The 15,621-nt window shown below is 46.1% G+C and overlaps 1 protein-coding gene across 1 annotated transcript in view; it reads left to right on the forward strand.

Moving 5' to 3' along the window:
• Positions 1-4,757: 4,757 nt before the first annotated feature.
• LOC108933519 (nicalin-1-like) overlaps positions 4,758-15,621 on the forward strand; it is a 33,278-nt gene continuing 22,414 nt past the window's right edge. Inside the window, exons 1-2 of the mRNA XM_029252223.1 lie at positions 4,758-4,908; positions 5,238-5,428. Of these exons, the coding sequence (XP_029108056.1) occupies positions 4,758-4,908; positions 5,238-5,428 (342 nt within the window). The remainder of the gene's footprint in view (positions 4,909-5,237; positions 5,429-15,621) is intronic.

The raw sequence follows: 15,621 nt of genomic DNA on the forward strand, positions 1-15,621 counted from the left end.
TGGAATTCACAATGGTTGACACCAATTACCTAGCTAAATAACGTATGAAAATGGAAATACCAAGTTAATACAATTATCAGCCATACTTCACTTGAAAACAGTGTGACTAAGATACATTTGACGAGAATTTTACTTTGAAGGTTAGATTGCTGTATAAAACGGATAGTTCTCTTAGCTACAGTAACAGCATATTAATTATTAATACCGAGTTTGGCGCCGTTTTCTAATGCAGCCAACAGTTGATTCATTCAATTCATTGTAATACAGGTATTACAGATGGCATGCTTCACTTGAAAAAACTAATGTGACTAACATACTGTGTACATATCACAAGCATTTTACTTTTAAAAGTTAGACTGCTTTCTAAACGGATACCACTTGGCTACACCGGAGACAAGTTGGTTACATTCAGTTTTTGGCGCCGTTTTCGTTAACTGAACGGTTCAGCCAGCAGAAAAAAGACACGGAGAGAAGTAGATTCAGTCAAAATGCATTTGTTACCACAGGTATCAGAGATTCTTCACTTGAAAACGTTAATGTGACTACTATTTGTTAGTCTCATATAACTGAAGGTTTGATTGCTGTAAATTTGTAAACGGATAGCTCACTCAACTACTACAGTGAGTGCGACACACCAATTTGAATTTAATTCGAGTTTGGCGCCGTTGTTTCGTAATGCGGCCAGAAAAAAGACGGAGAGATTCGAAGTAGATTCTCAGTAAATGCATAAAACCAGTGAAAACTATGTCTGCCATAAATGTACCGATACAGTACAAGTGTTAAATTACAAACTATATACCTATAACTCACCTTATCAAGAACGAACTACTACCCGACAAATACTAACGCATGCGCAGGGAGAAAGCGAGCCAAAATTTCGATGACGTCGGCAAATTACAGGCTAAGGCTGAACTCCTCAAATAAAATGATTTAATCTCACACCTGTCTATTTTAAAAAACAAAAAGCTGCGCAAAAGCTCCTAAAAATAATCAATTCGATTATTTTCTGTAATTATTTCTGTGAAAATGAACCAATATTTTATGTAAAATATGAAATCTTGATTTAATAGATTAAATGTACTTATCATTTACTTGAAATTAATTTATATTTTTAATAAAATCTGCTTCACCACTGATTCATTTTTTACAGTGTACAGGAGATGTCTGACGTTTGTATTAACTTGTATCAAATGGTGCCAAAGGGTTAGAATAACGTTAATTAGGCTAAAATGAAGTTAAAAGTTTTTATCCATTTTATCATCCATTCTGCTGATTTCTTAAAGTGTATTTCTTAAAGCGTTGTTGTGTAATTGTCCTGCAGTATCAGATTAGATACTGCAGGACAATTACACAGATCACATCAGACAATTACACAGATCACATTAGATATCAAATGGCGGGGAAAACTGAGTGTAACAACAAATGGAACAACAGCACCTGAGTCTAATCAAGACCTCTATTTCTTCCCTCGGTTGGACCAGGGAGGGAGAGAGAGCGCGTGAGAAACTGACGCCGGAGATGTCAGAGAGCACGAGCCTGCATGCATCCCCGACCACGAACTCTCATCCCGAGCACCCTCTGCAGACACCAGTTTCCTGTGCCTCCTTTTCCCCCATCCCTTTGTCCACTGATGCACCTGCCCTTGAGTAAAGCCCCTCCTCTTGAGCACTCCATGTGATGGTCTCAACCCTTTTTGTTACACTGATGGACAGACCCAGTAGGCCCAGACGTTTAACAAGGGTGTGCTGGGAAAGACTGTCGGAGGACCTTGTCTGGAATGATTTTAACTCACAGCTCCGGGAGAGCTTCTCCCATGTCCCGGAGGAGGTAGGGGACATGGAGTCTGAATGGACCCTGTTCAAAACCTCCATTGTGGAAGCAGCCAGGCGCAGCTGTGGCCAAAAGCTTGTTGGTACCAGCCAGGGCGGCAACCCAAGAACACGCTGATGGACACCGGTGGTGAGGGAAGCCGTCGAGCTGAAGAAGGAGTCCTTTGGGGCCTGGTTGGCTCTGGGGACTCCTGGCTCGGCAGACAGGTACCGGCAGGTAAAAAAGGCAGCAGCGGCTGCGGTTGCAAAAGGGAAATCTGGGGCATGGGAAGAGTTTGGAGAGGCCATGGGAAATGGCTATCGGTCGGCTTCTTCAGATGGTTCTGGAGAACCATCCGGCAGCTCAGAAGTGGTTGGAGGAGCTTCACTCAGGCTGTGTGCGGCAAGAGTCGAGAAACTCTGACCTCTAATGAGGATATTGTCAGGAGGTGGAAGGAGCACTTTGAGGAATTCTTAAACCCGAGTGATATGCCTCCCTTACAGGAGTCAGAGCCAGAGGCTTCCAGGGTATCAGAGTCCATTTCTTTGGTGGAAGTCACTGAGGTAGTTGGAAAGCTCCACAGTGGCAAAACACCGGAGGGTGGATGAGATTTGCCCGGCACTGCTTAAGGCCGTGGATGTTGTAGGGGTGTCATGGCTGACACGCCTCTGCAATGTTGCATGGATCTCGGGGACAGTGCCTTTGGATTGGCAAACTTGGGGTGGTGGTCCCTATCTTTAAGAACGGGGCCCGGAGAGTGTGTGCCAACTATCGGGGTACCACCCTTCTCAGCCTCCCTGGGAAAGTCTATGCCAGGATGCTGGAGAGGAGGCTCTGGCTGATAGTTGAACCTCGGATTGAAGAGGAACAATGCGGATTCCGCCCTGGCTGTGGAACAGTGGACCAGCTTTTCACCCTCTCACAGATCATTGAAGGGGCATGGGAGTTCGCTAATCCAGTCTACATGTGCTTTGTGGACTTGGAGAAGGCCTATGACCGTGTTCCCCGGGAAATTCTGTGGGAGGTGCTTAGAGAGTATGGGGTACCGGGGCCACTAATGCGGGCTATTTGGAGCGAAAGCTGTGTCTGCATACTCAGCATTAAGTCAAGCCCGTTCAATGTGAGTGTTGGACTCTTCCAAGGTTGTGCCTTGTCTCTACTTCTGTTTTTGGTTTTCATGGACAGGATATCAAGGTGCAGTCGAGGCCAGGAGGGCATTCTGTGTGGGAGTCGGAAGGTGACGTCTCTGCTTTTTGCGGATGATGTTGTCCTTTTGGCACTGTTACATGGTTGCCTTCAACACACACTGGAACGGTTTGCAGCCGAATGTGAAGCGGTTGGGATGAGGATCAGTCCATGGTTCTCTCACTGAAAAGGATGGCAACCCCCTCCAGGTAAGGGGAGAGAATTTGCCCCAGGTGGAGGAGTTCAAGTATCTTGGGGTCTTGTTCATGAGTGAGGGGAGAAGGGAGCATGAGATCGGCAGCAGACTGGGAGCAGCGGCAGCAGTAATATGGTTGCTGTACCGGACTGTAGTGGTGAGGGAGGATCTGAGCCATAAGGCAAAGCTCTCCATTTACCGGTCAATCTACGTCCCTACCCTCACCTATGGTCATGAACTTCGGGTAATGACCGAAAGAAGAAGATATCAGATACAAGTGGCTGAAATGAGTTTTCTCCACAGGGTGGTGGGACTCATTCTCCGTGACAGGGTGAGGAGTTTGGCCATCTGGGAGGAACTCAGAGTCGAACCGCTACTCCTCCACATTGTAGGAGCCAGTTGAGGTGGTGTGGGCCCCCTGGGCACCTCCCTTTGGAGGTATACCATGCACGGCCAACTGAGACGAGGCCCCGAGGTTGGTCCAGGACCTGCTGGAGGGATTATATCTCACTGTTAGCCTGGGAATGGCTGGGGATCCCCCAGGCTGAGCTGGAGGAAGTTGCTGGGGACAGGGGCAGCTGGGCCTCTCTGCTATCCCTGCTGCCACCATAACCCTACTAGGACAAGCAGATAGAAAATGGATGGATGGATAGATGGATGGAGTATCAGATTAAAAAATAATCATATTGTGCAGAGTCAGCTCATGTCTCAGACTCGGACACCAGAATTGCTACACTACCATACTGATTCTTAACTGATCGCAACAGTGACTAACCCTAACTTGCACATAACTGCACATTCAGACTTGTCTTGTTCAGCACATTATCAGTATTTTAGTAACCACATTTAAGTTTATAAAACGGAAAGCCTCCATTCTTCAGGTATACAGACTGTGCTACCAGCCTGTTGTTTTACAGCACTATTTAATGCTCTTCTGAAGTAATGAGCCAAAGGGATCATGAGACATGTAGCGTCAGAGTTTAACAGCACAGCACGAGTAGAAAGGTGGAGGACAGGGTGATTAGCCCTGCATCATCCCCTCGAGACAGATGGTGGAAAGGGGCTTACCACAGGGCTATTGCTGTCTCTCCTCTGCTGTCTGGATTATTCCTGGCTAAAGAAAGAATATACATTCCTCCGCCATCACTTGAAGCACATGCCTACATTACGGTTGTCAGACGGCAACGCAAAGAAGTACAGGTAAATTTGGGACCCGACATTTCTGTTGTCCAGGATAATTTGTGACTTTTGAGGGAATCCAGAACGCTCTCTGTGGGAAAACTGGGTTAAAAATGATTTCGTGTTATAACTCTTGTGTCTTTGTAGGAGACTTTAGCTTATTTGTGGTTGTTTTTAAGAACTGGTAACTGCCTGAGCTTATGATGTAGCAATGTGTTTCAGAATTAATCCAGAGGTTGCAGTTGAAGAAGACCTTTCAGCAGAAATATGTCAGAGACCCCTTTTTTAGTGGAGATTGAAATCCACTGGTGCTGCTCCACCATTGTCTGCATGCTTCTACCAATCCACTAGCACACTAGAACACACATTGCTCCATGTGATGTGCAAGATGGCAGAAAGAAAGGCCTTGGACTGGGAGGGGGTGATCATACTGTTACTACTCCCGCCACTCATGTTGCAAACAGCTACGTTGCCTTCTGCATCCTATGAATTCAGCGCCTGCCGGATGCAGCAGTATAACTTGCATCAGGAGAAGTACGGTGAGTACCTACAATAGGTGTTTCCGAATGCCCGATTACATGATGACATGACAGGGAGCACAGCAGTGTCGTTTTAAATCCCATGAAGTCTCCAGACATACCTTACTAGGATCTTGAAGGATCATTGGAGCTCCATTAATGTAATCATTTTCAGATTAAAACCCTCTTACTTGGTATTTTAAGTTTACAATGGTTGTAATGAAGTTGTTCTGAGTTACATAAGAATTTAGAGACCCAATTAAAAGTGCTATAATGTATGTGCTTATATGACACATAATTGGTCAGAATTGATATGAACAAAGTTGAGGGGACACTGATTATCTTGGCAGGCTGCCGTGGCGCAATTGTAGTGGCTGAGGCTCGGTCTGTTGACGATCCAGTGCTGACCCGACGCTGTGTTGTCATGAGGATGCTGGACTTTACTGTGCATAGTTACCAAGAGGTATTGAGGCAGAATGCAGCTGCTATCCTCATTTTGCTGCCCATCAACCTGACTGCTGTACCCCAAGATGTCATCCAGGTATGCCTTACACCTAAAATAATAAAAGCACCATAATAAAAAGCACCTTAATAAAAACCCCAGAGTCACCACACAATGGGCACTGGCCAAACCCACTGTGCCCCACACTGTGCCCGTTATATGGTGACTCTGGGGTTCAAGCCCTGCTTGGGGTGCCTTGCAATGGAGTGGTGTCCTGCTATGGGTGTGTCCCCTCCACCCTTGGCCTTGCACCCTGCTTTGCCGGGTAGGCTGTGGCTCGTTGGGACAAGCGGTTGTAGACGTTGGTTGGTTGCATCACCAACTGTAGAAGGATTCAATTAGAAAATGAAAACTGAACCAGAACAAAATTGCCAGGAATCACTTGTCCTTTTCATTTCATTCTATTTTGTACATGTTGTCCTTATTATTTTAATCACCATTATATTTTCTAAAGTTTGAGGATATCTGTTTTACTAAGCTCTTACTGATTGCATAGATAATAAAGAAAGATGGAGATGGCAAGAAGGTGAGAAATACTGGACATGTTCATGTGATAAATCAGTCAAAAACACTGAATGAAATGTCTCAGAGGCCTTTACTGAACAAATGGTTTAAACAGTCAATCTTGCTGATGGAAAAAGTATGTGCACTAATATTATGCAAGTAATAGAACCTCCTTTATTGGTAATAACTCCAACTAAGCACTTTCTGTAGCTGCACACCAGACCTGTGCAGCAGTTAGGAGCTATTTTGGCCCATTGCTTTATACAACACTATTTCAGTTCAACCATAATTTGGGATATCTTGCTTGAATGGCCTGCTTCAGATCAAGCTACATTTCAATAGGACTGAGTTCAGGACTTTGACTTAATTGTTCTAAAATATGGAATCATTTGAATCACTGCTCTTGCCATTGCTTCAGATAACTTTTCATATTGCATGATTCACCTTTTAGTTTTACTCATTTAGCTGATGCTTTTTTCTAAAGCACCTTTCAACAGTAAGTTACCTACAATTATTAACCCATTTATACAGTTGGGTAATTTTACAGGATCAATTTAGGGTAACTACCTTGCACAAAGGCCCCTACAGATGGAGGTGGACTCAAACCTGGACCTTTGGGTTCAAATACAGTAGCTGTAACCACTGTGGTACCAGTCATCACTGAGTTTTATATCATAGACAGGCATCGTAATATAATGCTTTAGATTCCTCAATGATTAAAAGCAATCCAGGCTGTCTCCTTTGTCCACAGAATGTTGTTCTTGTAGTGCAGTGGAAGATCAAGATGGTCTTTAGCAAAGTTGAGATGGGCAGCAATATTTTTTTGCATAGTAGCAGTTTTCACTGTGGTGACCTTCCATGAGCATCAGTCATGTTCAGTGTTTTTCCTCATGGTACAGTCAAGAATTATCAAGAGCACAAGATGCCTGTACATCCTTAGCTTTCACCCTAAGGTTCTTTGTTACTTGTTTGTATTTAAACCTCTTGGCCAGTAGGCATATGTGACACATGATACCAGAGAGAGCTTACCATGCTCCTTTTATTTAAGTGTGTCTCAGACAGTGGAACAGGTCACAAGGGAAGGAATGGAGGAGACTGGGAACAGGTACAGAGAAAGAGGGGGCCTTACATTTATTTACTTAGGAGACACTTTTCTCCAAAGCAACTTCCAACAAACTCTATGTAGTGTTATCAGCCCACACACCTTATTCACCGCAGTGACTTACACTGCTAGATACACTACACTGGGTCACTCATCCATACATCAGTGGAACACACTCTCTCTGTCACTCACACACTATGGGTGAACCTGAACCGCGTGTCTTTGGACTGTGGGAGGAAGCCCACACAGACACAGGGAGAACAGGCAAACTCCACACAGACTGAGCAGGGATCAAACCTATGTCCTCTCGCAACACCGAGGCACTGTGAGACAACAGCGCTACTTGCTGTGCCACCATTCCACCTATAACTGGATTTATTCTCATATTTAGCTGATGCTTTTCTCCAAAGCTACTTAAATGATTAAGGTTAGAGTTGTTACAAGCATTTACCTTTTCAAACAGCAGGGTAATTTATTGGAGCAATTTAGGGTAGGTACCTTGCTCAAGGGTACTACAGCCAGAGGTGAGGATTGAACCTGCAACCTTTGGATCCAGCAGTAGTAGCTGTGTCCAGTACACTACCAGCTGTCCCTACAGAGCTTCTTGAGTGTGTGGGTCTGTGTGGGATCATCTAGACTCCTTACTCTTAATGTGCACATCGTGCATCTGTCTCCGTTTCACTGTCTGGCCCCATCTCCATCCTTCACTCTTGGGCACAGGGATTAAAATAGAAGTGGTTATTAGCCCCAGGTGTGGTGAGTTCCCCCCCCAGCCGTGCCACAGCATACTTACAGCTTTAATAACTGCATGGATAATGTAGTATACACACACACACACACACACATTTTCAGAACCGCTTGTCCTATACAGGGTCACGGGGAACCGGAGCCTAACCCGGCAACACAGGGCGTAAGGCCGGAGGGGGAGAGGACACACCCAGGACGGGACGCCAGTCCGTCGCAAGGCACCCCAAGCGGGATTCGAACCCCAGACCCACCGGAGAGCAGGACTGCGGTCCAACCCACTGCGCCACCACGCCCCCTTAGTGTAGTATATAGCCAACTATTTCATTTTTCTATTTGTCTTATCGTTTTGTTCAGTGATCTGTCACTGTGTGGGAAGAGCGCTATAAAAATACATTGAATTGAACTGAAAGGTACAGTATGGCCTTGCACTGATCTTTGTAGGATATGCACTCAGAGTAGCAAAGGTGCAGAATTTTTTTCTATTTGGTGGTCCAAGTCATCATAAATCCTTTTGTCACACTTTCTAGTCTTTATCTTTAACAGCTCTTCCATCGAGTCATGTTGCACTTCAGTATAATTCTGTTGTGAAGCTCAGGTGACCAGAACTGTATGGTTTTTAATATGCAAGCTGAAGAACAGCGAATCACATTAGATATTGCACAAACATTGTTAAACTTGACTGGCAATGCATCATGCACAATGTATACATTTGTACTTCTCATTGTATGAATGTGATAGTATCATGGAAAGAGGTGCTGTCTGGGCTCAGCAGTCACTGGTTCAAACCCCATCTCCTGTTGTAATACTGCTGAGGAAAGTATTTCACCTGAATTGACTGAACTATTAAATTATTGTCTGGCTGTATAGATATGGATATCATGATAAGTAGGTTAACACTGTAAGTTGCTTTGGAGAGAAGTACCACATAAATATACATGCAATATATCCAAAAATCCATCAGCTAAACATCTCCTTCTTAAAGCTCTGCTGTGTCTCCAATCATTCAGTTACAGGACATTTTTGTCCACTTCATAGAAACATTGAGTAGCTCTTGTAAATTGAAAATGGGGGATCGAAAGCCAAGAGCTGTTACAGACATTTTGAATAAAGAAAGTGCATAAATCAAGGGATGCATGCGCTATACAACTTTGTATAGACAGATTTTAATCACTAATGTGTTAGGAGTGTTAGTTCACGTAGTGCAGTATCACAGTATTATTGGTGTTCTGCCCGCAGATTTGTTTAGTTCATGTGATTAATTGCTTTGTTGAGCGGAACCTTTATTTCCATAAGTTAATACGCAATTTGTGCACGTGTACTATTTTCATGATGCACTACTGTCGGGATAGGCATAGTGGAAGCGTCTTGAGTTCTGTGTGTTTTTCCTACGCCCGTGGAAGCAATAACTTTTCACTCGCATTTTCACTTGTCATTTGGAGACAATAAAGGAGCAAGACGCTCATATCCTGGCTCGTGAGAATTGAGTTTGGCTTGCTGTTAAACTGCGTTAACATACTGGATGTGCATAACACGCAGGGAGAACAGTACATTGAAAAGTTATACCAGCGGTGGGTGCAAGGAAGAAATACAAGAACGCAAGCATGCAGCGTCCATCTTCACCCAACTCTTCAGTCCATGCAGCATCAAGAGCGAGCTCTAAGTGCTCATCTTCTTCTAAGTCATCTGTCATGGAGGCTGCTGCCAAGGTTAGAGCCTCAGCTGAAGCAGCACTTACCAAGGTGGCTTATGCTAAAAGACAGCTAGAAATAAAAAAGCAGAGAGCTAGGCTAGATCTAGAATTAGAAGCATTGGAGATTGAAAAGGAAGCAGAAGCTGCGCGAGTAAACGCTGAAGTCTTAGAAGCAGCTGCAGCTATGGAAAATGATGACATGCAAAGTGTGAGAAGTGCTGTCCCGCCACAAGTGATTCAGCAGCGCACAAAAGAATATGTGCGGTGCCGGTCACAGGTCAGTACTCAGACTCCTGCTTCATCGCATCACGATGAAATCTGGCACGCTGCGAACAATGATACTCAGCAAAGAACACCTGTAGCTGCAGAGGAGAAGCCTCCACTCAATCTCTTCAGACCCTCAACAAATCAGCACGCATGCGCAACTGAACGCGTACTTACTTCAAGACCATCGGATTACCCATGCAGAGAACATGGTCAGCATCCTTCTCATGCTAACACTCCAACCATGTTAGACTTTGCCAAGTTCCTAGCACGCAGAGAATTAGTGACCACTGGTCTCTCCAAATTCGATGACACGCCAGAGAACTTCAGAGCATGGCAGTCCTCATTCCTCAACGCGACACAGGGCTTGGGGCTCACATATAGTGAAGAGTTGGACCTCCTCGTGAAATGGCTGGGTAAAGAGTCATCTGAGCATATGAAAAGGATCCGTGCTATTTATGTTACTGACCCCAGAGCTGCCCTCCATCTGTCCTGGGAAAGACTTCAGGAATGCTATTCTACACCAGAAATAGTGGAAAATGCCCTATTTAAAAGATTGGATAGCTTCCCCCGTCTGTCGGCTAAGGACAACACAAAACTGAGAGAGCTCAGCGATTTTCTCATGGAGCTGCTCGCAGCTAAAAATGATGGCTATCTTCCTGGCCTGGCCTACCTCGATACTCCTCGAGGGATAAAGCCCATAGTGGAAAAGTTGCCTCCAGCCCTGCAGGACAAATGGCTCCTCACCGGCTCACTATACAAGGAACAGCACAGAGTAACTTTTCCTCCTTTTTCATTTTTTGTTGACTTTGTCAATGACCAGGCTAAGGCCAGAAATGACCCGTTTCACCTTGTCTGGCAGCGGTCAGTCTTACAACAAAGGTGAGAGAACTCAATCAAAGCACAGAGGATTCAAGACTGCTATATCTGTGCAAAAGACAGACGTGTCTGCCACAGTTGACGCAGACTCCACAAGCGCTATAGAGGCTGAGAGAAGAGACAATGACCTAGCCCGATACTGCCCTGTGGACAAGAAAACTCATCCTTTGGAAAAATGTAGGTTATTCAGAATGAAAACATTGTAGGAACGAAAAAGCATCCTAAAGGAACACAAACGCTGTTTTAAGTGCCGCTCTCCAAAGCACCAGGCCAAGGATTGTCAAGCGACGTTGAAATGCGGTGAGTGTGAGAGAGAAAGACACTGCTCTGCAATGCACCCTCTCACCTCCCAAGCTCCTGCTTCACTGACCACTCTAGAACCAGACGCAGAAGCACGAGGCAGTCTTCCACTTGAGGTGACATCACGATGCACCAAGGTCTGTGGAAAGGGCAGCCTCACACGGTCCTGCTCAAAGGTGTGCCTGGTGTGTGTCTTCCCCCAGGGTCAACCGGAGCACTCCATCAAAATGTCTGTCATCGTTGACGATCAGAGTAACCGCTCACTGGCCCGCTCTGAATTTTTCCACCTGTTCCGGGTTGAGAGCAACCTGTCACCATACCTGATGAAGACATGCGTAGGCACCACAGAGATGACTGGAAGAAAGGCGGTAGGCTTTCAAATTGAAGCAGTGAATGGAGGTGTGTGCATGGACCTTCCACCACTCATTGAGTGTAATGAGATAATGACCAATAGATCTGAAATTCCAACTCCAGAGGTCGCTCTCGCGCATGCTCACCTAAGGCACATTGCTCCCCACATTCCTAAGCTAGATCCTGACGCGCAGATGATGATCCTGCTAGGGAGAGACATGATACATGTGCACAAGGCGCGAGAGCAACTCAATGGACCTCATAATGCACCCTTTGCTCAGCGTCTAGACTTAGGCTGGGTAATTGTAGGTGACGTGTGTATTGACAATGCTCATAAACCAACTCTGAGTGTCTTCAGAACCCATATTCTACAGAACGGACGCCCGTCTCTCCTCACTCCTTGCCATAACAGCATCAGGGTGAAGGAAAAACTGTGCTACAGCGGGGAGCGCAGGTATGATCTCTCTACGTCCACGTCAAAACCTATGCAACCTGAAGACAAGCTCGGGCTTATGGTCTTTCAGCGTACAGATAATGACAACAAGTGTGCCATGTCCTTCAAGGATGAGATCTTTCTAAAGATTATGGAGAAAGAAGTCCATCAGGATGAAAAGAACAATTGGGTAGCTCCCTTATCGTTCAAGTCACCTCGTCCCCCACTCCCGAACAACAGAGACAAGCACTGTCCCGCCTCAGGTCTTTAAGACGCACTCTGAGCAAAAACGCAGAGATGAAGCAGCAGTTTTCCTACTTCATGGAAGAGCTCTTCGAGAACAAACATGCAGAGAAGGCACCGCCCATCCATGAGAAACAAGAATGCTGGTACCTGCCCATTTTCAGGGTGTACCATCCCCAGAAGCCAGGGCAGATACAAGTCGTGTTTGACTCAAGCACCCAACAGCACGGTGTCACCCTCAACTCAGTGCTGCTTACAGGCCCTGATCTGAACAATACTCTCCTGGGTGTGCTGTTACGGTTTAGGAAGTATCTCATCGCAGTCACTGCTAATATCCAACAGATGTTTTATGGATTTCTGGTGAAGCACGACCACAGAGATTACCTGTGATTCCTGTGGCATAAAGACAATGACCTATCCAAAGAGACAGAAGAATATCGCATGCGAGTGCATGTCTTTGGCAATAGCTCATCCCCGGGGGTTGCTACCTACGGTCTGTGGCGAGCTGCTCAGAAAGGAGAACCAAAGTATGGAGCTGACACAAGGCACTTTGTTGAAAGACACTTCTATGTGGACAATGGGCTCATATCCCTTCCTACGGAGTCTACAGCTATAGACCTACTGAAAGCGTACTTGTGCATCACTTGCAGAGTCTAACCTGAAACTGCACAAAATCGCATCAAACAGCGTCACTGTGATGAAAGCCTTCAAACCAGAAGAACTGGCCTCAGGCATCCAAGACCTGGGTCTAGATGATGAGACTCTGCCTGCCCAAAGGAGCCTAGGCTTATGCTGGGACATCGGCACAGATATGTTCACCTTTAAAGTAGCTGTCACTGACAAACCTTACACCGTCGTGGGGTGCTATCAGTCGTCAACAGCATCTTTGACCCCTTGGGTCTGGCAGCACCAGTGACGATCAGAGGCAGATTGTTGTTGCGGGAGCTGTCCAGTGGAGTTCAGGATTGGGATGCTCCTCTGCCAGATGAAAAGATGAGCAAATGGGAAGTGTGGAAATCATCACTCGAGGAGCTAAGCAGCCTCCACGTGCCTCGCTGCTATATACCCAAGTCACTCTCAAAACCTATGTACACAGAACTGTGTCTTTTTTCTGATGCCTCAAACTTGGCCATAGGGGCAGTAGCTTATCTAAGAGCTGTCACTGAAGATGGCCTTTGTGAAGTTGGATTTGTCCTGGGAAAGGCAAAACTATCACCGCAGCCGGAGCCCACAATCCCACGCCTTGAGCTTTGTGGAGCCGTCCTGGCGGTTGAGATAGCAGAGCTGATCTTAGATGAACTGGACCACAAGCCGGATGCTGTACAATTCTACTGCGACAGCAGGGTGGTCCTCGGATACATCTGTAATGACTCAAAGCGATTCTTTGTCTATGTACACAATCGTGTGCATCGCATACACCAGACAACGTCCCCTGAGCAGTGGCATTACGTCCCTTCAGAAGAGAATCCAGCCGACTTAGCCACCAAATCTGTGGCTGCATCACAGCTCATGAACACAATGTGGTTCAAGGGACCTGACTTCCTCTATAAGCCTCCAAAGTCAGAAAAGCACGAGCACTTTGAACTGATAGATCCTGAAATGGACGTGGACGTCAGACCACAAGTAATGGCTCTCGCTACCTACATTGAAGCTAAGCGACTTGGCTCTGAAAGATTCCAGCGTTTTTCCACATGGAACTCCTTGTTGAGAGCTGTTTCCCTCTTGATACATCAGGCACATTCCCACAAGTCAGGCTCCACCGACACATCGCAGCACATATGTAAAGGATGGCATCAATGTAGCAGTCCTCGCACTCCTGGAGAACTCGAAGCAGCCAGGAGGCTCATACTAGAGTCTGTTCAAAGAGACACATATCCGAACGAATATGCTGCTCTTCAAGCAAACACAGAAGTCCCTAATTCAAGTCCAATCCTGACCCTTGACCCCTACATCAGTGATGGCCTCCTGAGGGTCGGAGGGCGTCTCAGACATGCTTCTCTTGAATCGGAGGTAAAAAAACCCAATCATCCTCTCAAAGAATAGCCATGTTACCAAGCTGCTTGTGAAACACCATTACATGTGGGCGTCAGTTCACAGAAGGGGCCATCAGAGCGGCTGGACTGTGGATTGTTGCTGGCAAGAGGCTGGTGACTTTTATCCTTCATCGCTGTATAATATGTTGAAAGCTCAGAGGGAAGGTAGAAGTGCAAAAGATGGCTGACTTCCCTCCGGAGCGGCTCAACACATCTCCACCCTTCACGTACGTGGGGCTGGACATATTTGGACCATGGTCGGTGGTCACTCGACGCACTCGTGGAGGTGTAGCGCAAAGCAAAAGGTGGGCCATTCTGTTCACATGTATGAGTACCAGGGGAATACACATCGAAGTTATAGAGTCTATGGATGTCACCAGCTGTATCAATGCATTGCGGAGATTCTTTGCAGTTAGAGGCCCCGCAAAGCAGCTTAGGTCAGACAGGGGGACTAACTTCGTCACTGCCAATGCGGAACTGGGCATGGGGTGTCTTGATGAGAGGCAGACCAGCATCCTGAAGTATCTCCACAACAACGGCTGCACATGGAAGTTTAATCCCCCACACGCCTCCCACATGGGAGGAGTGTAGGAGCGTATGATTGGGGTGACACGCAGAATATTAGACTCTATGCTTTTACAAAACAAACACACTCACCTGACACATGAGGTTCTGTGTACTCTGATGGCAGAGACCTCAGCAATAATCAACGCAAGGCCGCTGGTCCCCATCTCATCGGATCCCTCCTCACCAATTCTGCTATCCCCTGCCATGCTCCTAACTCAAAAGCCAGGCCTACATGCTCCACCAGGAGTCTTCACTGGACAAGATCTCCTGAAAGGCCAGTGGAGACAAGTGCAAGCGCTTGCGAATGATTTCTGGGGCCGTTGGAGAAACGAATACCTAAGCACTCTCCATTCAAGAAGCAAGTGGCACAGAACGCATCGCAACCTGGGGACATTGTGCTGTTACACCAAAGTCAAGCGCCTAGCAATGAGTGTCCAATGGCTCTGGTAACGTCAACCTCTCCAAGCAGCGATGGAAAAGTCCGCATGGTTAAAGTGCGGGCATCATCTCAGGGCACCTCGAAGACTTACCTGCGGCCCATCTCCGAAGTCGTCCTTCTGCTAGAAAATGACTGGGAAGAAAGGGATTGAAAGGGACAGAAAGAAAACAATTTAAATTTAGTGGCATTAGTCATGCCAGACGGGGAGTGTTCTGCCCGCAGATTTGTTTAGTTCATGTGATTAATTGCTTTGTTGAGCGGAACCTTTATTTCCATAAGTTAATACGCAATTTGTGCACGTGTGCTATTTTCATGATGCACTACTGTCGGGATAGGCATAGTGGAAGCGTCTTGAGTTCTGTGTGTTTTTCCTACGCCAGTGGAAGCAATAACTTTTCACTCGCATTTTCACTTGTCATTTGGAGACAATAAAGGAGCAAGACGCTCATATCCTGGCTCGTGAGAATTGAGTTTGACTTGCTGTTAAACTGCATTAACGTACTGGATGTGCATAACACGCAGGGAGAACAGTACAATTGGGATGAAATCCACAGCCAAGAGTCATCATATGGCCCAAAAAGCTTCCGGCCTGTGGACTGTATGTTTGACACCCCTGTTCACATACTTTTTCCATCAGTGACTTTGATTGTTTAAGCCATTTGCTCAGTAACGATATGGAA

This window comes from Scleropages formosus, chromosome 5 (assembly GCF_900964775.1).
Source record: "Scleropages formosus chromosome 5, fSclFor1.1, whole genome shotgun sequence".
Classification (NCBI taxonomy): domain Eukaryota; kingdom Metazoa; phylum Chordata; class Actinopteri; order Osteoglossiformes; family Osteoglossidae; genus Scleropages; species Scleropages formosus.